The sequence below is a fragment of the Leptidea sinapis genome, chromosome 6, assembly GCF_905404315.1.
Source record: "Leptidea sinapis chromosome 6, ilLepSina1.1, whole genome shotgun sequence".
Classification (NCBI taxonomy): domain Eukaryota; kingdom Metazoa; phylum Arthropoda; class Insecta; order Lepidoptera; family Pieridae; genus Leptidea; species Leptidea sinapis.
In genome coordinates, this window is record NC_066270.1 from 2,574,765 (window position 1) to 2,598,045 (window position 23,281).

Here is a 23,281-nt window from a genome sequence, read left to right on the forward strand (position 1 = left end):
CATTGCTATTCACCTGTGGGTCTTCCTCGTTCCTTGTTCAAATCAAAGTTTCCATCACGAAAGCGTTTAAACCAAAATCGCATGGTGCGTTTATTAGCAGTCGCACCTCCACACGCAATTGATATTGCGAACTGCCGGAACTCGTAATAAAAAGTAATTAATTAAAAAATCACTCAAATTTTCCAAGTACCCATCTGTATTGTCTAAGCAAAATAAAAGAAACAATTGAAAGACGATAATCGAATGTTGCACATTTTTTAAAAGAAGAACTACATAGGTACCATGTGAAAAAAGTTTGACTCAAAAATCTCAAACCATGAAGGTTCTATGTCAATTCGAAGTACCTATTATAACAAAACGACAATTTAATACTTTAACCCCTATTAGAAAGCAATTATTAAAAAAATAAAAATTAACACTTTAACGCGAGAAAAATTAATTTCCTTCGTTATTCGTCATTGATTTTGAAAAGTATTATTTTCCGCGCATTATTTGAGAAAAATACTAAACAAGCCTTTACTCAACTAATTAATTGGTGAGAAAAAGGTGTAAGTTATCAATTGGAATTGATGACTTACACCTTTTTCCTTTAATGCCTCTTTTACTGGCCGCTGCGGTAATGTAGAATAACTAAATAAAAATTAATCTTAATTACACTATTTATGGTGAAATAGCCTCACTAATGTCCGTGAAGTCACCGCAACAATACTAATTAACTAGTTTAATTAACGCCTAATAAAGTCACCAACACACTTCCAATTCTGTTTCTACATAAATTTTATTTAAACTGGGTATTAATTAACATAAGTACTTCCACGGACTAGTAAAAAAAGAAGGACTCCGCACTTTGATATTAGCAAGTGAAGCACCTTTATGCTAGTGTGTGTGCGGTTACAGGGGATACTAGTTACACAGTTATTTTCTCCCTTAAATAATCATGAATCCACAAATACTTTTATATTATTGTTTTTACACTTTTTCACAACGCACACACAGTATTTTTCACAGCATTTTTTAAATATTTTATTGCGACGCAAACTGATCTGTCACAGACGACGGCAAATCTCATATTGGCGGCCGACCGGCTTGTATTAGTGTAAGTGTGTGCGTGGGGCTATGTATTTACACGTTTACCGTCTTGTTTTGGTACCTCGCTGTTATGTAAGGTGATACGGAGTCCTTATTTTTTTACTCGTCCGTGGGTAATTCAATAACTTTAATTTTATTACAAAGGTTTTATAATATGCTGTCTAAATGCTTGGTAACGTAATATAATAATCAATATTATACTAATGTAGTTACAATTACTGTTATTTTCGGAGGCGTTGTCAGCCAAGGTTGGCCAATGTAGGTTTGTAACTATAATTTACATACATAGTTATAGGTGAGATGTGCTTGTGTCGCACGCGCGACGTGAGGAGGCCAAAATAATAATAATCGTAACTACATTACAGTGCTCCCAAATTAATAATGCGCATACAGATCTTCGCTAATGGGCGTATTCCCAGAAACACCCGAATCATTTAATCGTAAGAGCCCTAAACAATGCACTTGCATTTTGCACCTTGTGCGAAAGACATAGGAGTCAAATCATGTGTTCACAATACGAAAACAAATCGGGCGGTCGGCTGTGGTAGCCGGTCAGTCAGTCGTCTTTAAGTATTGGTGCCGACTACACGTGTTCAGTCTATGTGGAATTATATAGAGCTCCTATTACACACCCCTCTTATTATTATTTTTGTAATATAATTAAATATTACGCCGAAGGCCGACCGTTCTGACTTTACTTCAGTTTTCAATCTGTCTATTCGATTATGTTCTTCTTTGCGTCATTTGAATCTCTTCTAAATATTTTATTTTAAATCTTTACGGCCAACCTTATACTTAACATTGAGTTCTTATATACGGATAAGAACTCCTTGTTACAATACCTATCAGCTTTCGTAAAATTTTACTATCAAATCATCGCATATAGTCCGCTACCTGACCGCATCCGATGGTTTAGCCGTATAAAATCCGATCATTGGTTTTAGGCTATTAAATGGGACATCATGGGATAACTCATCTGCCAACAGGCCACAGGCCAACACACACGTAGCCGGCCTTCAAGCTGGGCAGAAGATGATTCCACAGCCCCGATTATAATAATAGACATACTTTTACACAAATTATGTTTTCTCGAACTAGGCAATTGATATATTTAATACGATATACTCAATTTAACATACATAAATACATATAACATAACATCCATGACCCGGAAACAAACTGTGAACGGCTGGACCACTTAGCGTTGCGTAGAGATATCGCTTCATTGTGTGTCCTCTACCGCATTTACCATGGGGAGTGTCCCGAAAAGCTGTTTCACCTGATTCCTGCCGCTGAATTCCACCTTCGCACGACACGCCACATGTTAGGATATCATCCCCACCATCTGAATGTGTGTCCTCCACAGAGCGGTTTTCAAGGAGCTTTATTCCACGTTTTACAAAGCTGTGGAATGAACTTCCTTGTGCGGTGTTTCCGGGACCATACAACATGGGTACCTTAAATTATTGCGCGTACACCTTCCTTAAAGGCCGGCAACGCTCCTGTGATTCCTCTGGTGTTGCAAGGAATGTGGACGGCGGTGATCGCTTACCACCAAGTGACTCGTATGCTCTTTCGTCCTCCTTTTCCATAAAAAAAAACAAACATCCATATTCATCGTAATATAAATGTTTCCTTCTAGCGAGATTCGAACCCGGCACCTCTAGCTCAGTAGGCAGGTTTACTAACCTCGGGGCTATACGGGTCGACAAAATCAGAATGGAATGCCAGACATCTACCTGATGAGTGCATAAAGAAAACAAAGTAATAATAATTTCATTTATTAACAGCCTTGTTATTGTTGCTGACTTTTAGGTAGACTCTCAACAATATTTTATTACATTGCTAATAATCAATGACGTTCTTATGCATAGAACATCATTGTTAAAAATGATTCATTGAAAAACACATAGGTGCGTACCTACTGCAATGAACTCCCTAATTCTCTCGTGCTATCAATATTCCAACTTCCGATCGAGAATATCCCAACAATATGGTTGGTTGGTAGGGTTGCCAACTATACTGTTTTCAACAGTATTATACTGTTTTTCACTAAATTTTACTTTTTACTGTTGAACAAACATAAAGTATACAAAATACTGTTTTCAGCATACAAACACATTATGTGTTATACTTACTCGCTCACACTTTGTTTTATTGATTACACAGAGTGAGAATAGCCACAAACAAATCACACCGAGTTTCTGAACGAATCTGTCAATGTCAAATATTCAAGACTGTCAGTGACAGACATGCGAGTGTATACGTTTTCGTTCTCATTCTCAGCCCTCAGGACATATAACCTTTTTTACGTGGACTGTGAATTACCTCATTTATTTTAATTTTAGTTATAATTATAGGTGTATATGCGTATGAAGTTTTAAACAAGATTAAATTAGGAAGTTGTGCGAGAAGTTCAAAAAAATATGTACTTAAAACAATAAATAAATAAAATACTGTTCATTTTTCTAAAATACTGTTTAATATTCTTCACAGACCTGAATATACTTTATTTCTTGTAAAAAAAAGTTGGCAACCCTAGGTAGTAGCCAATATGCTTAATTATATACATTATTGTTTTAATTTAAGCTTTTGCTTTAAAACTCTTATTTATGATACATGTGCTGGCCCGGCAAACGTTGTTTTGCCGAATATATCAAGTCATAAATGAATTGTCATAGGTAATAAAATATCATTGGTTGAACTATTTGTATTGCAACTAATTGTATAGGTATTTCAAAGTCAAAAAAATATAGGTACAAGACAAGTAAACACCAACATATTATATACTAAAACCTACGAAACACGCTGCATCTAATGGTAAAGTATTATTCCAATCGGTTTAGTAGTTTTCTCAGCATAACCGAAAAAAAACGGCTCTAATTAACCGTTGTTAATATATGTTGCAATCTCAGACACTTATTATTATATAGAGCAGTTAAACACGTTGTTGTGAGACGACGAGAGTAGAGACGGTATAAATAAATTTATTGTATACATTTACGGCTAAACAACCACCTTTATTAAACTCTTTCAAAGTAAAACGGTAATGTAAATTAAACTCGTTCAAATATGGTAATGCTGAGCACACATTGGCTTATTAATAGTTTAGCAAACTTATAACGTAATAGGTCAGTCAGTTTCTTAACATCGCCGCGACAGCTATTCTTAATGCAAGAAATATCAGGATAAGATCGACATGGAAAATATAGTTTCTGGTCGGACCGGCGAAAAAGCGCGGGAAACACAAAATCAAAATGGCGGTCTTGTTGATGAAAGTGATAGAACGATTTCAAAAGTTGTTGCAAAAGTGAAAAAAGCGAGGAGTTTTATGGAATTGTCAGTGAATGCACAGTTTGTGAAGAGTTTCGGCAGAAATGATAGACGTGTTCTGGTAATTTACACAGGAGGAACTATTGGAATGGTGAAAAGCAGAGATGGCGGTAAGGATTTTTTAAATTATTTGTAATTATTATGTCAATTTGGGGTAAGGTTGAAATGATCTTTGAAGGAAGCCTTTGTTCAGAAGTGAACTGAATTTGGTGTTAGGGTTTTTAAGCCCGAAGGGTAGCCAGCGAACCCGGTTCCTCCGGAGCCGTTGGCCGTAGATCCTTCCTCCTAAGCCGCAAATTGTGTTTCTTAGTTTTTTTTTTTTAATCTATTATATAATATTTGTAAACTTAATTTTATGAGACTCCCGAAAACATCTCCTTTTGTAAGAACATACTCGATTAAGAAAACATTCGCCCGGATATTAATTAAATATAGGTACAATGATCTCAACAGGAACCGTATCTGCTCGATATTTATTTATTTATTAAAATAGGCTTACAAACTAGATATACAATTAATATTATGACTACTTATAATGTAAAATTTCTTATATTTAATACTTATATATCTAACTTATAGGTATGCACAGCGTTGCCTTCATTTATTATTGTAAGTTAAGTAAAGTATACTAGATACGATATACTCGATAAACAACCCAAAACAAACAGGTATAGGTACTTACGCAATAAACGAAGAGTTTTGATATGGAATCAGTGATGAAATGTAACTACCGACATTCATCTACCCTCCGATCTCCAGTAAAATTTTAAAAAAAGTTGAAAAATATTCAAACCGGTACATATCTAAAGAGTGAAAAATAAATTTTTCAACAACATTATGATATTGCCAATTTAAAACATAAAGGTAGCGATATTTAATACCTACATTATATCCCTAACACACATATATTCAAACAAAATAAATCTTATAACTATATTTACAATACTATGACTACATAAAATAAAAACTATCATTACGTGGAAGCGTACCAAGAATACTGGCAGCATTTCCGCGTTGGATAGCTAGGCTGATCCGTTGACCGAGATAGCTGCCAGCGCTTGGGTTTCCAGTAGCCTTATTGAGGCGCGAAGATAGTATTTTGAACATTCTCCGCGCCTCAGAGCCCCACGGGCCAAGTGTCTCGACACCAAAGGGCATAAAGATGTATGACTCACTGAGATAATATCAACCTGAGATCCCTAACATAATATCAATATTAAAATAAATATTATCGGGCAGTAATCACTCTCACACACATGGCGGAAAATTGTTCAATGCTGCTATTGGGTGGGGTTTTTTTTATGACAATAAGGGACGAGACGAGCAGGACGTTCAGCTGATGGTAATTGATACGCCCTGCCCATTACAATGTAGTGCCGCTAAGGATTCTTGAAAAAATTCTGAGTGGCACTACAAATGCGCTCGTCACCTTGACACATAGATGTTAAGTCTCATTTTCCCAGTAATTTTACTAGCTACGGCGCCCTTCAGACCGAAACACGCGCCGCGATAAGAAATAAGCGCCGTTGTTTATCCGGCATCCTATGCAAAGGAGCCTCTGGTAAAACAGGGATGATGCCCCCAAATTAAGAACAAAATATGCTTGTACAACGTGATCCCATTGTACAAAACAAATGTGTTACGAAATTCAAAAGAATTGTTAGAAACCGTTAAGGTTACTATAACATAAATTACTTTATCATTGATACACATTAAAAAAAATACTTTTTATAGGATTAAAAAGCGTGTAATTATAACTGTATTTTTACATTAGGCTGTTGTTTGAAATTTACAAATTTATTATTATTTACCTCAGTTAAATTAAAAAAAACTTAATTAAAAAAAAAGCAAAAGCTTAATTAAAACATAAGTTACAATTAAAAGCGTTTTCATCTTTTAAAAAGTATTTTATATAAATGTGTAACACTTAAATGTGTAACACTTAAATGTGTAACGTTAATCAAACAAAATACTGCCAAGTAGTATAGTTTTTTCTTTGTTACAATTTAATTATATGTATGAATTAAATTAAATTATCACAGATTAGGAACAGGGCCACCGCCCTTAGGGCATTTAAATAATAAAATTTTATTGTAACGAAATTTGTAATAAAAAAAGAAGCCCGCTGAGTTTGTTGCGCCCTCTATCTTAAAGTCTGAGCCATAAATTTAGAATAGAATAGAATAGAATATACAAATGATTTAAGTTTTCTTTAGTGTTAATTCCGCCAATATTTGTTTTTAAAACAATTCGACACGTGTTTCGCCTCTACACGAGGACGTGTTATCTCGCCAAAATCTGGTACGAGACTTTTAAAAAGAGAGTTTTAAGAACATGGCGGAATTAACACTAAAGAAAACTTAAATCGTTTGTATAATTATGGATTTCCGCAAAGTAACGCCTAATTCTATAAATTTTCTGGAATAGAATAATTTATTGGAGGTACCATATTAGTTACATAGTTGTTACAAAATACCTGTTACAAAGTATACATTGGTACAAAGTAACTTTAATTTTACAAGTATTCTGGCCTCACACTAGGATTTCCTGTGTCGTGAGGTCCAGTCTCTTCCCCTATTAATTACAAAATAAAAATAAAAGAAAAGAAATTCGCGTGTGTGTGTGTGTATGGAAGTAGGTGTGTGTAAGGATGTGTGTGTATGTATCGATGTGTGTGTCTTATCAAATCAAAATCACTTTATTTAGTAGGTCACGGAAATGATACTTATGAATGTCAAAAAGTAATATTTTTATTATTGAATCTACCGCTACTTCGTAAAGGGTTGAGCTAATGAGAAGAAGTAGCAAGAAACTCATTGCCGCTCTTTTACATCAATATTTACATTTCCATCGATTTACAAATCACTCCAATTACAATATGTAAAATGCCGATGTGTGTGTTTGTGTGTTATAAATTTAAAATCCTATTTTGAATTATAATATTTCGTGTACTTACACATACAACTACTAGATAGCTGTGTATACAATCGCTCAAGAATAATATACCATTTTTATGAGATGATAACGTTATCACCAATTACGCTAATAGTAATCTTAAATTACAATTTCTTGTGAGACGTTGCTTGCATAACATTCACTTCGGGTCATTATTCAAGTGCCATATTGATATTCATGTCATATTATCTATACATATAAATAAAATTGGAGTGTCTGCTTGTAATATTGAAATAACCGTTTTTTACTACATGTATAATAATAATAATAATATTGACACACTTTTACACAAATTATCTTGCCCCAAACTAGGCATAGCCTGTACTATGGGTACAAGACAACGATATATTTTATACAATATATATAAACATACATAAATACATACAAACATCCATGACTCGGAAACAAACATTCCTATTAATTATATAAATGATTGCACCTACCGGGATTCGAACCCGGGACCTCTAGCTTAGTAGTCAGGGTCACTATCCATTCGGCTATATGGGTCGTCGATGTATATAAATATATATACACCAAAATAATATTTTTGTAAATTTTTGTCTATCTGCCTGTCTGTCCGGCTCATCTCTGAAATGGCTGGACCGATTTGGACGGGACTTTTATTGGCAGGTAGCTGATGTAATAAGGAGTAACTTAGGCTACGTTTGTTTTAGAAAAAATCTTTTGGTTTAGAAAAATAAAGTAGGTAATGTTGTGATGTCCTAGAAACGGTGTAACTCTAAAAATAATTTAAATGGCAAAACAACGTTTGCTAGTTATCAATATGACAACTGCTCTATAAAAAGTTGAGAACATTTTATGGTACACAAAATAACTATTAGACAGAAAGAAAATAAATTGTTTTTAATGGTATTGACCTAGATTCAGGAAAGTGACACCCAGTTGGTATCTTATGACGTTGTATCCCCTAGAACTACATGTACTATTTTTTTAAGTGAATATTTAATTACATCGTCTCAAACTTTTTCGTCTGTGTGTTGCATGTCGCGTGACGGTCGGGCGGCGCCTATAGTTCGCATATTGGATGCAATTGCGTTCGGGTGGTAGAGTAGGTTCGAACTCCACACACTTGATAATGATAAAAATGTAAAGCATAATATATAAATTTGTTTTTTTTTTCTTTGCTGATATTAATACCTATGTTATTTGGGAAAAAAAGTTTCACTTGCATCGTGGTTTCATAAAACCACACAATTGCTTTTATTATTTATTTAATATATAACAGGGGGCAAATCGGCAAGAGGATCACGGGATGGGGAGAGGTGAGGCAACCGTCCATGGTTATCCGCAACAACAGGTGTGAAGAAATGCGTTGCCGGCCTTTAAGGTGGGAGTATGCTTTTTTCTTGAAGGTCCCTAAGTCGTATCTGTTCGGGAAAACCGCAGCCGGTAATTGATTCCACAAGTGGCTGTGCGAGGCAAGAAATTTCTTGCAAAACGTCCGATGGTGGAATTCGGCCGCTGGAATCAACCCGAACAGCTCCCCTGAGCACTCCCGTGATAAATGCGGTAGAAGATGCAGAGAGAATCCACATCTCTACGCAACGCCAAAGAATCAAGCCGATCGGAGATGAGATGAGATGAGAGTACTATTCTATATTATATAATATAACCAAGATATTTTAACATCACAATCTACATTTTAAAGTGAGTGACGCACAGTCTCTAGCGATAACTAATATTGTCAATAAAAACTATTGCGTCTGTGACAAATGACATAGTGTTCCGATTTCTGCAAATCATCAAATTAAGAAAAAAAAAATACTCTTTGTAAGATTAATTAGAATCCAGATTGTTTGTCATCCGTCAATTAATTCTGAGTCTGCATTTCAATATGTCAATCATACAATAAGGATTGGTCGCCGCTGCGCTCCAACTAGACACCGCACTACCTAAGAACAATAGCTTTTTTACTACGGCTGTTATTAGATGCTTGTGGCATCTTGACACTCAATGGCATCTTTCAAATTTTTTAACATACGCTTCGTGTTATTTACATTGAAATTAATAAAATACAAAATACTTACTGATGATAATATGTGATCCCAGTGTCTTTCTTATTTCTTGTAGTATTATTTTTACAATGTTTTACTACGCAACCTGGCGTTTTATTTTCAATTATTAGCAAAGAATAACAGAGCATGTGGCATGTCAACGTCACACATTATTCGAGACTGGCTCTAGTACGCCCACTTGGCAGTAGTATAAGCTGCCGCACTTTGCGACTACGACTGCGGTATCTAGTTGGAGCGCAGCGGAGACCAATCCTGAATCTATGATGTCAATCTAAATTTTGAAATCATAAAAATAAAAATCTACAACTAACTCAGACTTATATTGTAAGTCATATAAATACCATACATAATTTCTTCGTCTAGATAGACTATGACAGCTTAAAAATAGTGGCGGACTGTTAACCTCTATTTTCAGCAAAGCACGCACACTAAAACAGAGAAACTGATGTAGCGCGAGTGTAAGACGTAGTTGTCATGCACACTAAGCTAATAAACCTGGCCTGATGTTATTATGTTTTACAGCAAGAGGCATTATCTAGACGTACAAATTATTTAAGGCGCGGTCATACCTCAATATCAACAAAAATTGGTTTCTTAGGGAGTCGATTACAACATAACGCAATGAAAATATTGCGACGCAAAAAATACAGTGCACAAAGAAGGATTTAATGATAATTTTAAACCGAATAGAATATTTATATATAATTTGAAATATCCAATAAAAAATTTGGAAGTTGCTTCCCAAAAATCTCCGAATTTTAAGCGATAACAATATTCTTTTTTTAAAAGAATTGAATAGAATTAGTACTTTTCTAAAACTTAAACCGAACAATTTTTCAATTTATTATGCAAATTTTGAATAAACATAAGAAAACCAGTAAAATAAATACCCATTTGCTTAGCTTAGCCACATGACCAACACAAATATTGTAGGGTTGGTTGTAGCGTTTACAATCCTAGTCAGTCCGCGCCTTAAGTTTAATGCCAATACCATTGTAACATAGTTGAAAAGAGATATCAAAGTCCGTTGGTCTTCAAGGCTCTGTGGATCGGTAAATCGCTTCTGAACTTTGATATGGACATAATCCATAATGTATGTACAAACTAATTTGCTAAGCAAGCATTGTGAAATATTTATTGACACAAAGAGTGGCAGTTGAGATTTTTCTAGTTCATCTCACGAGCTCTACTTTTTCCGAACAAATGGTAGATGCAGTTATTTATATTTGTAACTAGTTGACCCGACAGACGTTGTTCTGTATATAATAAATAAAATAATGTTTTTATATGAATTTGTCAATAATATATTATCATAACATCAAAAATTACTTCGTAAAATATGCACCCTGCTGTCGTAATGAAATTGTTTCACAGCAGAACTGTCAAACCGTGCGTCAATAAAATCTCTAATAGAAATTATGTATGGACACATCAAAGGAAAAACAAATTTGTTGTTTTTATTTAATTTAGCAGCATTTTCCTATTTATTCACCTTTTAAAACTTCTCTGGGTTTCCACAAATAATTCAAGACCAAAATTAGCCAAATCGGTCCAGCCGTTCTCGTGTTTTAGCGAGACTAACGAACAGCAATTCATTTATATATATATATAGATATTTGTACTTATGATTCAAAAAGTCAGTTTAAGCCTTTTTTAATTGAGTTTAATTGACTTTGATTTTGACTATGGCCTGGCAACCCCATTTGCACAGGAACTCATTGACATAATAATTGTCTATGATTGATCTTTTGATCGCTTTTATTAAAAAGACCACGACTAGCAGTGTTCATTGTTAATTTAGTGATCAATTTCAATTGATGTGAGAGGTCTATTGCGCAATTAACGATAACTCATCTCTACATATTATAATACAAAATCCTCCACCGCGTCTGTCTGTCTGTCTTTTCGCGATAAACCCAAAAATTACAGCACCGCTTTTGATGCTGTTTTCACCAATGGAAAGCGTGGTTCTTAAGGAAGGTTTTTGTATATGATTTGTTGAGTTTTTGTCTACATTTGTGGATGTATACATCTTAATCTTATATCTTTAAACGAGCAATTCTTATATATATAATCTGAATCTCGGAAACGGCTTCAACGATTTTCATAAAATTAAGTATGCAGGGGATTTCGGGGGTGATAAATCGATCTAGCTAGGTTTCAATTTAAAAAAATGGTTTTATCCATGTTTGAATGAGAAACAGCTACAATAACATTAGAATACAAAGGTAAATTTCGCCACTATATACAAGACTATTATAGCTCAGATGGGACATTGGGTGATCCGGAAAGCAGAAGACCCCGGTTCAAATCCAGATGTCCTATTAGTTTTTTTTTTGTTCAAGTTTTGTACATTCTTAAAAATCCGAGCAAGGCTCGGTCGTCCGGATATTATATATAAATTACGTGACACGTTGTTTGTCCGCGATGGAATCCTAAACTAATGAACGGATTTTAATGGGGATTACTTCATGGTGTACAGTTTAGTCCAACTAGAGAGATAGGATAGTTTTTATTTCAATTTGGGACCCATAATTATTTTCATTTCCAATATTTGTTTTGTATGGACATATTTTCCATGAGAGATTTTATTGACGCACGGTTTGACAGTTCTGCTGTGAAACAATTTCTTTTTAACAATAGGGAGAATATTTTACGAAATAATTCTTGATGTTATGATATATTATTGAGAAATTCATAAAAACAGTATTTTATTTATTATGTACAGAACAACGTCTGTCGAGTCAGCTAGTTAACGATATTTTTTGGATATGTAAACAATAAGCTATCTGGGAGCTTTCAACGAAAACACTGTCCAAACCCTTTGAGATATAAAAAAATAATGTACGGTGAAATTGTGTATAAGATATACGTTTACAGAAAAGTCCGGAAAGGCATATGTCTATCTCTTAAGAATAACATACTATATCCATTTTAATACCTTAAAAAATTGGCAAATATAACGCGGTAATGTAAAAGCTGTTCACACAAAATAAACGATATAAATCCTTATCATTTTATTACTACATATTATAAAATCATTCAGAAATATGTTTTTGTTTCATTTTTAACTCATTAACTTTGAATGCATATTTCCCATGGCTTAAGACTACATCATTCCAAAGTACTTAACATTATATTTTTTTTCTATTGACAGAACAGCGTCTGTCGGTTCAGCTTGTTATTAATTTAAAGATATAATTTGAAAATTGGATATGAAATTCAATTAAACAGTTACTCACTTCTGGGATTAAATATGCAAATTTTAATTTCTACCAAAATTTATAAACGATGGGGAAATCGAAACCGCGCCTCTCGGCTTCCGTCCGAGCACTCCTACCACCTAAGCCCACCGTTCCACTTCCGCAACGTCCATAAATTTGGTAGAGATTAGATTTGTAAATTAAATTAAGCTTTTGGTTTTTATTTCTAAAGTGTCCTTCCGACGGAACCAAGATGGCTGCCGGTCCCGTTTTCAGCTCGCGAGTTTTTCATCACTAACTTTTCCTGTCCCAACCTTAACTCTTACTTTCGTTACGTACTTTTAACTCTTAAATCTACACACATACTTTAATAAATCTTTTTATATTTCAGTTCTAATACCGCAAAAAGGCGCTTTTGAGAATCTCATCAGGGGCTATCCTCAGTTACATGATACGGTGTACTGGAGACATAGGCTCAGTGATGCAAGTTTCGATACTTCCTTTCTAGTACTACCAGGTTTGATATTCTACTAAAAACAATCAATACATTTTTTTAATGACAATAAGGGAAGAGACGAGCAGGACGTTCAGCTGATGGTAATTGATACTCCCTGCCCATAACAATACAGAGTCGCTCATGATTCTTGGAAAACCGTGAGCAGCAATTGTGCTCGTTACCTTGAGACATAAGATGTTAGGTCTCATTGTCCAGTAATTTCACTAGCTACGGCGCCCTTCAGACCGAAACACAATAATACCTACACATTACTGCTTCACGGCAGAAAAAGGCGCCTTTGTTGTACCCATTATCTAGCCGACATCCTGTGCAAAGGATCCTCCCACTGGTTAATGTCCTCAATCGCCTCTTTCCCTTGGGCCTGGAACTTCCCTATTCATTTTATGCCCCGGGGAAGCGCAGGGCAAATAAAAAAGACATTGTTACAGATATAAAATATAATAAATATTCATTCTTAGACTAGTTTTAATTAAGTTTTATGCTACTAAATATATTTTTTTGCTATTTCAGAAGCCAAAGAGATGGATTTACGTATTTGCTACAAATTTATAGAGTATGAAAACTTGCTAGATTCCTCAAACATGACTGAAGTAGAATGGATCAGAATTGCGGAAGACATTATGGTAAGCAGGATCTCATTCTTATCTCATCTCCTGGCTGAGCATATGCATATGCAATGGTAGTTAAAACTAACTCTATGGGAAATATTTGAATCTGAATAGCTTTTGATTCCGACCAACTAGAAACCCAAACAATGATTTTAATCTTTTCTCATCAACGATATAAACTCATTTGCGGGCTGTTTTAATAGATAGAATTATTTAGAAAATACAATATCTACTCTAAGAGGTTTTAATCATTTGAGAATAATACTGGCCCATTTATGAAATGTTGTGGTTAAAAAAGTTTATTCCTAATTCAAATTTAAGACACAGTCGGACTTTAACAAAAATTACCGTTAAGGCGCGGACTGACTAGGATTGTAAACGCTACAACCAACCCTACAATATTTGTGTTGATCATGTGGCTAAGCTAAGCAAATGGGCATTTATTTTACTGGTTTTCTTTTGTTTATTCAATATTTGCATAATAAATTGAAAAATTGTTCTGTTTAAGTTTTAGAAAAGTACTAATTCTATTCAATTCTTTAAAAAAAGAATATTGTTATCGCTTAAAATTCGGAGATTTTTGACTCCAAAGTTGGGAAGCAACTTCCAAATTTTTTCTTGGATATTTCAAGTTATATATAAATATTCTATTCGGTTAAAAATTATCATTAAATCCTTCTTTGTGCACTGTATTTTTTCCGTCGCAATATTTTCATTGCGTTATGTTGTAATCGACTCCCTAAGAAACCAATTTTTGTTGATATTGAGGTATGACCGCGCTTTAATTGCGTATTGTGGTGGGAATCGTTGATAGTTCGTATTAACTCTTAATCATTTTTAGATAATTAATATCGAATTGTCCTATTTCCTTGATATTTTTAAGTCTTGATACTATTATTTTGTGGTTTCTACAATGGTTGATAGAACGATAACAGCGAGCAAAATTATAGCGCTGCTTGAGGAAGGGTGTAGTCAATCTTAGGTGTCCCAGAGGCTAAATGTGAGTCGTTCAACTGTTCAGAGGAGTTGGCAACGATATCAAGAGACTGGTTTCGTCAGAAGAAGGCCTGAGTCTGGAAGAAAACCATGCACAGAAGCTCGAGATGACCGCTTCCTAGTGAACCAGAGAAATCACAAATCTACTTATGTTGACCTCAAAAAGACTCTAGAGGAATCGAGAGGTGTGCCAACCAGCTTATGGGCTGTCAGGAGGAGGCTTTTCACTGCCATGATATGCAGTCGCCGTCCAGCCCCTGGCCCTGAATTACTCCGCGAGCACAGAGTTGCTAGACTTAGCTCTAGCTCTAGACATCGGCGAGTACTGTGAAGGCAAAGGGAACGTTTCACAGATGTTTGCTTTGAAGAAATAACACCTTATGGTGGACGCTCAGTTATGTTTCGGTCAGCGATTAATATACTGGAATTTACGGAGTTAGTCTTCATAGAAAACGGCACTTTAAATGCACACCGATACATATCCGAAGTCCCAATTCCTTACATACAACCCGCTTTAACAGTTCTTGGAGAAAATTTGATTTTTATGGACATAACGCTCGCGCTCACCGTTCTGGCGATGTGAAAGCGTTTATTCAAGAGATTCGTCGTTTGGATTGGTCAGCTCGAAGTCGCGACGTCAAATCCATAGAGCAAATTTGGGAGGTTCTAAAACGAAGAGTAAGTTTGGTGCATGCTCTGAAAACTATCAGGGAGCTATGGAATGTAATCGCTGCGCAGTGGGAGCGTATTCCACAAGAAACAATTAGGAATAGAATCAATAGCGTGCTCCGACGAATACAAGCTGTCATTTTAGCAAGAGAGGGTCACACTTGATATTCAATGTTTATTTTTTATTTTTAAATTAATAACAAATACGGGTTGCACTCTGGGAGTGCCGGCAGAAGTGAAAACTTCAACATTGACGTTGTGCATTTTTGAATATTTTGAAATTGTTATAATTTCGCACAAATTGCTTTATTTATCAGCATAAAAGTTCGAGCATTTATGTGGTTAAAAACAATATTCGTTTATTGAGCTAACGTACAGAAAAATGATAATTTATATTACATAAAAAATTTATCACTCAAGAATTATTACAATTATTTTACATTAAAAAGTTTATCTTTCAGAAAAATCAACTTTCATCCGTAATTTCAACGACTGTCTTACGAATTTTTAATCAGGCTACGTGTCCTGACGCGAGTTTAACATTTTATACCCTTCCCAAGAAAAGCGCTCAACGCCGCTAAAGAAGTATTCACTTCAAAAAATCCCAAATGATGGGCCACATTGATCTGATCATATCATAGTAGGTCACCAATATCCTAAAGTCAATATTGCATATGCTATTAGGAAATGAAGGTTGAATATTTATATGTATGTTTGAGTATGTATATTGTATTAAATATATCATTGTCTTGTAACCCATAACACAGGCTATATATCCCTAATTCGGGGCAAGATAATTTGTGTAAAAAGTGTTTCAATATTATATTGTCAATATTATACGTAGGAGAATATCAAAACTTAAATGTCTTATAACAGCTAAAGTATTGGTTCCGCTATTTTGGTGTCATAATAACAAACGATATAGACAATATTCTTAATAGTTCAAAAAAATTTTTCGAAGGCGTACTTTAGGTTATAGGTCCAAAATGAGTGGTCAATTTTTCTGTTTGATTTCAATTAAGATAGAGGGCGTTTGCAGCTTATGATTCCTATATTAAATTTCTGTAGCATAAATTTATATTTACAGAAACATTATGATGAATTTGATGGATTCGTAGTGCTCCACGGAACTGACACATTAAGTTACACAGCATCAGCTCTATCATTCATGTTCGAAAATATCGGCAAGGGAATTGTACTCACTGGCTCACAGGTAATAGACTACGAGTAAATACACTGCCTTTATTAATAAGACGTAAGGGCTCATCAAACTTAGCCACCCAAAAAAAAATTTTTTTCTATTTTTGAATTTTCAATATCGCATATCGTTAGTTCGTAGTTTGTTCTTAATTCTTCGCTATAAATAATTGTTTGTTCTTTTGTTGTTTATTTTAAAACAATTAATTAAAAATGGGGGGAAACGCCTACTATTTGGTTCTGGCACTCGCCGGCCGCTACCGCGGCACGCTACGCTCGGCTCGTGCGTTGTTTTAACTGTTCTAACATAACCTAACCTAACCAATTGCAATGAATTGCAAATTTAAAAAAAAAATCGAGAACAAACAAATGTTTATAGAGAACAATCAAGAACAAATGGCGAACTAACGATGTAATAAAAAAAAAATAAAAAAAAAATCTGGGGGGCTAACTCTCTTGAGCTAGACATAAGACAAACGGCCTTACAAATAAACATGGTATGAAGGTATGCCTGAATATCCAAAATGTTAATAATATTCCTGACACCACTGTAAATACAATGATAAACGCAGAAAACGTTAGACGTCCGAATAAACCAAACATAATCAAAATGTCTATTTGTAAACATTTTGCATATTGTTGGTTTGTACTCCGGTATAACTTTATATACTTAAGTTTTAAACTTGGAATAACTTTTACTTCGGTTTTATTACTAACACAATATACGTTTGTTTATATTATATTTATACGTTAATTATCTTGGTGGCTTTATAACCAAAAAATATTATGAAGCTGGAATAGAAAAATATTTTTATCGCGATTACAGCGCCACCAAAGGTGACGTCAAAAGAACAAGAGTTTAAGAAGAACCAACGAAATACGACGAAGACTGTGTCCTAATTTTATTTGTTCTGCATTTCTTGATTTGTATGTCTGATCTCTAGATACCAATATTCGAACCGAGAAGTGATGGTGCTGATAACTTCGTATCATCTTTGCTGATAGCTGGTGGTCTCAACATACCAGAAGTGACCATCTATTTTGGAGGAAAACTCTTTAGAGGGAACAGGTACGCAGTTGAGCAAGGCAAAAGTGAAAACATCTATATTAACCCTCAATAGGTATCGTAAACTTGACATGCGTGAAAATACTAAAATAAAATATCATACAGAAGAGCATAGATAATAGAGCCTTTTAATAGTAGTAGAAATTAGTAAAAATTTACTTTTGGTAGAACGACAACGCACGGACCTTAGTCGTTCAAATGTCGTTGTATTCTTACTCAGTCTCGAAGTGGTGAGCGCATTCGTGTCGCCGCACCGCTCAGAATTTTTTGCTATTAAGATTCCTGAGCGGCACTGTGTTATAATGGGCAGGGCGTATGACTTACCATTAGCTAAACGTCTTGAACAGTTTGTCAATGGCAAATGGAGGAGAACCAATGAGAAAATGATCTATAATACCAGTTTCTGAACCGATGGAGCCTGGTTTGAGTAACCTGCACGCAAAAGCTACCAAATTAAGAATTATTTGTGGAAACAGGAGGCCCAATAGCATACCTGTTTTTCGCTAAGTAATATAACTTTCTACGGTTAAAATTTTATTTAAAATTTTAAGGTTATCCATTATCAATAATTGATTTATTGATAATGGATAAACAAGGTAAAATTATTAACTGCTTATAAATTATTTCAAATACACAGAAAACAATATAATAGAGCAAGAGCCCGTGGACCCCAGACCTACGTTATTTTATAAAAGCTGAAAGTTTGTCAGCGCATGCTCCCAGCACAGGTAAGAACGATGGTCCATTATGGTGTTTGGGTTGCAGTGGCTTTGGCAGGTAAACGGTACTAAAGGTGCGTAAAATACCGATCTAAATACATCAAATAATAAAGTGCGATTTTTCTGTATTACCTTCAGAATATTATTAAAAATTCTTAGCCAGACACTTAATATCGTGGCAACCCCTTGCTAAACACTATTAATGTTCATGAAATTAATTAATTTTACTTACGTCATATTATAAAAGTTGATTTTTATATATAATACTTGGGTTATAAGTAGAAGATGTTTCCTCACTAGCCAGACACTTTTGATAGTTCCAACCCCTTGGCAGATAAGCATTGTAAATCGTAAGAAGAGATTCGTGATTAGAAAGACTTATGCAAATAAACTTTTTGGCGCAGAACTGATAGTCTAAGTCTGAAAACATTCTAAGAAAAGACATTCGATAATATTTGTCCCTAAAAACAATTCGACACGTGTTTCGCCTCTACACGAGGCATCCTCAGGACGTGTTGTCTCGCCAAAATCTGGCACGAGCAGTCTCGCAAATATTGGCGGAATAAACACTAAAGAAAACTTAAATCATTTGTATAACTACCTTAAATTTAAAAAAAAGGAAAATAAAATATTCCTTAAAAATTTTATTAAACAAGATATTATAAAGGATAAAAAAATAGATTGATGACATTACATATTATTTTAAAATTAATTCACATTTATTCAATGTCCCGTCAGAAAATAATGTTATTTTATCACTAATTTTGTTGCAAGTAACACAAATTAATGTATCCATGACTTGTTTTTTAAAACAAACTCACTTTTATTAACAAAGCCACATAAACAAATCGTAAACATATAATCTACGTATAATACACCAATTATATAGAATTTACTCTATAGTCTGTATATATTCGAAATATTTTATATTGCTTATTAATAATTAATATTACCTGAAGATAGTATGTAATATTGTTTGAGCTGATGTTAACAAGTACTGAGTACTAAACAATATATGCGCAGTAGAAATAACAACTGCGCAGTGAGGAACCGCGGTAGACTTAAGTCGCCATCTGACTCGCACTCTCCCATATGCATACTGCCTGGCGCTCTCCTACAGTTACCCTATATGCTTGTCGGGCTTGCCAAACCCCATGGGGTTGGAACTATCAAAAGTGTCTGGCTAATGAGGAAACTACACCTACTTATTACCCAAGTATTATCTATATCTATATATATATAAGAATGAATTGCTGTTCGTTAGTCTCGCTAAAACTCGAGAACGGCTGGACCGATTTGGCTAATTTTGGTCTTGAGTTATTTGTGGAAGTCCAGGGAAGGCTTAAAAGGTGAATAAATATGAAAATGCTCAGAATTAAATAAAAACAATAATTTTGTTTTTCCTTTTATGTGTCCCCCGTCGTTCAGAAATCGAATTGAAAGAATAGTTTAAAATGAATAACTAATAAGAATTTTTATATCTTTCTAAATTTCTCAGGTAAAAAATAAACTTAATTTCAGCTAACAATAGTTGGTACATTAACAACGGCTGTTAACTATGTATCAGATTATTTTTATCTAGGCTGATAAGTCAAGTTTGAGAGTGACAATAAAGTACATAGGCTTAGAATGCAACGAGTTCGTGCAAATCAAACAGCCATAATATTGTCATTCAAACTGACAAAACACCTGCCGGTGAACACACAGGGAGGTTTATTTCACCCACCATTGACGAAGTGGCTGTTGTCATTGTGAGAGAAAATTTACAATCTAAAGCTATAAATTATTCTTATTTCCAATATTTTTTTTGTATGGCCATGATTTCTATTATTGATAAATTCATAAAAAACATTATTCTATTTATTATATACAGAACAACGTCTGTCGGGTCAGCTAGTGTTATATAAAAATCAGCTTTTATACCATGACGTAAGTAAAATTATAATTTCATTAACATAAAGTATGTATGGCAAGGGGTTGCCACGATGTTAAGTATCTGGCAATGAATAACGTGATTTTTAATAATATTCTGAAGGTAATACCGAAAAATCGCACTTTATTATTTGATGTATTTAGATCGGTATTTTACACACCTTTAGTACAGTTTACCTGCCAAAGCCACTGTAACCCAAACTCCATAATGGACCATCGTTCTTACCTGTGTTGGGAGCATGCGCTGACAAACATTCAGCTTTTATAAAATAACGTAGGTCTGGAGTCCACGGGCTCTTAGAACATAATAATAAACGTGGCAATTAATAAACAAAATATTAGCTGATTCAATTTACGCGAGATGTGTGCAATTCTGTTTATTGTCATCAACAATGAACTTAGCACGAAACTCACACATTTCTGTTTGTTCTATCAGATTAAATAATATCTATCTAAATAGTAAATATAACATAGAACATATAACAAATACCTTCTACCGTTATTATCCTGACGAATAAAAAGGTGTAGGTATGCCTACTTTTTTTATGACATCATATACATATTATTATTAACGAGATGAGCAGGACCCTCAGCTGACGGTTATCGATAGAATGCAGTGCCGATTAGGATTCTTGCAAAACCCAAAAATTCTGAACAGCACTACAATTGCGCTCGTCTCCTTAAGATATAAGATGATAAGTCTCATTTTCCCAGTAATTTCACCAGCTACGGCGCCCTTCAGACCGAAACACGATTATGCTTACACATTACTGCTTCACGGCAAGAAAGTCCCACTGGTAAAAACTAACTTGAACTATCAGTAATGTTTCGGTTCCACTACCAATAGTTTTTTTTTTAATAGTTATAATGGAGTCATGGGTAAGGTATCGTTTTCATGAAAACTCATATTTCTGCTTTATGAATGCAAGCTTGATTGGAGTTGTTTTAAAAATTGCTGCAATGTTAGACGTTGGGGTGAAAATACCTCAGCGAAGTGTAGGGCCATAGCCTACTATTATTCTTAACACAAGCCGTACTGAAAGCCGAGCTGGCAACAACGCAGTGGTCCTATGCGCCATTATAAGATTATGTTGCTCAGTGCTCTTGCTTCGTCTGTTTTTACTTTTTTTGGTTGAAAATACTAATTAAATGAAGTTACATATTATGTTAGATTCGACGTAACATCTTCCCAATAAACAGAAAAGGTAAGTTTTAATCATTAACTTAGTATACTAGCGTAAAGTAAACAAGGTTTATGGTTGAAATGCAACTCGGCATATGAACCGCGTTTCTCTTTCAAGTATTAACCATCAAGAAAATATATAGATATATAGGACCACTCATTTGAAAAAAAAATGCGACGTTGCCACACTTATCAGCACGGCTTGTATCAACAATAAGAGTAGGCTATGGTAGGGCCACATTACTCCCCGTATATCAAAGTGTCCCTTTGCCCAGATTTAAGTGTCTGGTAAAGATTTTCTGTGGTATCCGTTATACGACTTTGTTTTATTTAAATGAAAATGAAAATTATTTAAATTAACAATAACAGAAAATTATTATTATTATTGTTGTTTGTTGGGAGAGCAGAAAACTGATTTATATGGCGTCACTAGGTCTGAAAATGAATATTTATAGTTAGGAATGCAATAAATACCTTGAGTGATCTACTCAAAAAGAAAGATTGGTAGTCTTGCAATTTTAAGTAAGTCCTGTTATGTTGATATGCGATCGCAAAGAATATCGACGATTATTTTGTAGTACCTTGTTTTAATATGACTTGGAATAAAAAATCCTGTTATTTAGTATGATTTAACCATTCTACAGAACTTGCAAGATCTCTGTGAACAACTTAAATGCATTTGATTCCCCGAACTGCGTCCCCTTGGTCGAAGCCGGAATTGATTTCGAAGTGAACAAGAAAGCGATACACAAACCAGCGACGATAGAGAAATGTCACCTGCACACGAAAATGTCGAAGAACGTTGGACTCTTGAGAATATTCCCCAGTATTAGCTCTGCAGTTATTAAGGCGTTTTGTCAGCCGCCCATTGAAGGTAAGTACATCGTCCAGGTAGGGTTAGGGTAAGTTCTTTTTATTTTTTTTCTGGCACACCATAAAATTTCTGATGAATTATTGAGGCGTTATCTGCGGAAGAAATAATTATTTAAATGTTTTTAAAAAATATTAAAAGTTTGAACGACAGAACTCTCTCCTTACAGAGTTCGTTGAGTCAATAGCTCCTGAGGATAGAGAGGCGTATAGAGGAAGTGTGTAGGATTAATTACACAAAATAAATTTGTAAACATAATTCTTGTGTTTATCTGAACAGGTGTGGTATTAGAGAGTTACGGTGCGGGTAATATTCCGTCAAATCAAGATGAACTCATTAACGAAATTTCGGCTGCGGTGAAACGCGGTGTTATTGTCGTGAACATAACACAATGTACTACGGGTGCTGTCGCGTCTCCGATGTATGAAACGGGAAGGGTAAGTGTACTTTACACTTTATGAAAGTGTAATTTGTTTGGAGACGCAGGCGTGGTCGCTTACTATGAGAAAGCTCATGGTCGCGCAGAGGGAAATGGAGAGGGTTATGAAATGAAGAGATCTGTAGGAGAACCAAAGATACCGACATAGACCAAATGATTGCAAAACTGAAGTGGCAGTGGGCAGAGCGGATAGCTCGAAGGACAGGTAGCCGTTGGGGCAGTAAAGTACTGGAAAGGCGTCCACGTACCGGATAACGCAGTGCTGGTAGGACCCCACAAGATGAACCGATGATCTGGTCATATTCACCTGGAAACCTTGAATTTTTTTTATGTTTTTTATGAAAATAAGGGACGAGATGAACGGACTTTCAGCTGATGGTAATTGATACGCCCTGCTCATTACAATGCAGTGCCGCTCATATTTCTTGAAAAACCCAAAAATTCTGAGCAGCACTACTATTGTGCTCG

At 34.8% G+C, this 23,281-nt stretch overlaps 2 protein-coding genes across 2 annotated transcripts in view; one reads left to right on the forward strand and one right to left on the reverse strand.

The window, feature by feature from the left end:
• The window catches only part of LOC126964869 (serine/threonine-protein phosphatase 5), a 415,601-nt gene that overhangs the window by 327,438 nt on the left and 64,882 nt on the right, over positions 1 to 23,281 (reverse strand). The window lies entirely within an intron of this gene.
• Positions 4,212 to 23,281, forward strand: part of LOC126964861 (L-asparaginase 1-like) — a 28,955-nt gene continuing 9,885 nt past the window's right edge. Inside the window, exons 1-7 of the mRNA XM_050808182.1 lie at positions 4,212 to 4,532; positions 13,008 to 13,133; positions 13,644 to 13,756; positions 16,494 to 16,619; positions 17,548 to 17,672; positions 22,148 to 22,377; positions 22,654 to 22,811. Of these exons, the coding sequence (XP_050664139.1) occupies positions 4,289 to 4,532; positions 13,008 to 13,133; positions 13,644 to 13,756; positions 16,494 to 16,619; positions 17,548 to 17,672; positions 22,148 to 22,377; positions 22,654 to 22,811 (1,122 nt within the window). The 5' untranslated portion in view covers positions 4,212 to 4,288. The remainder of the gene's footprint in view (positions 4,533 to 13,007; positions 13,134 to 13,643; positions 13,757 to 16,493; positions 16,620 to 17,547; positions 17,673 to 22,147; positions 22,378 to 22,653; positions 22,812 to 23,281) is intronic.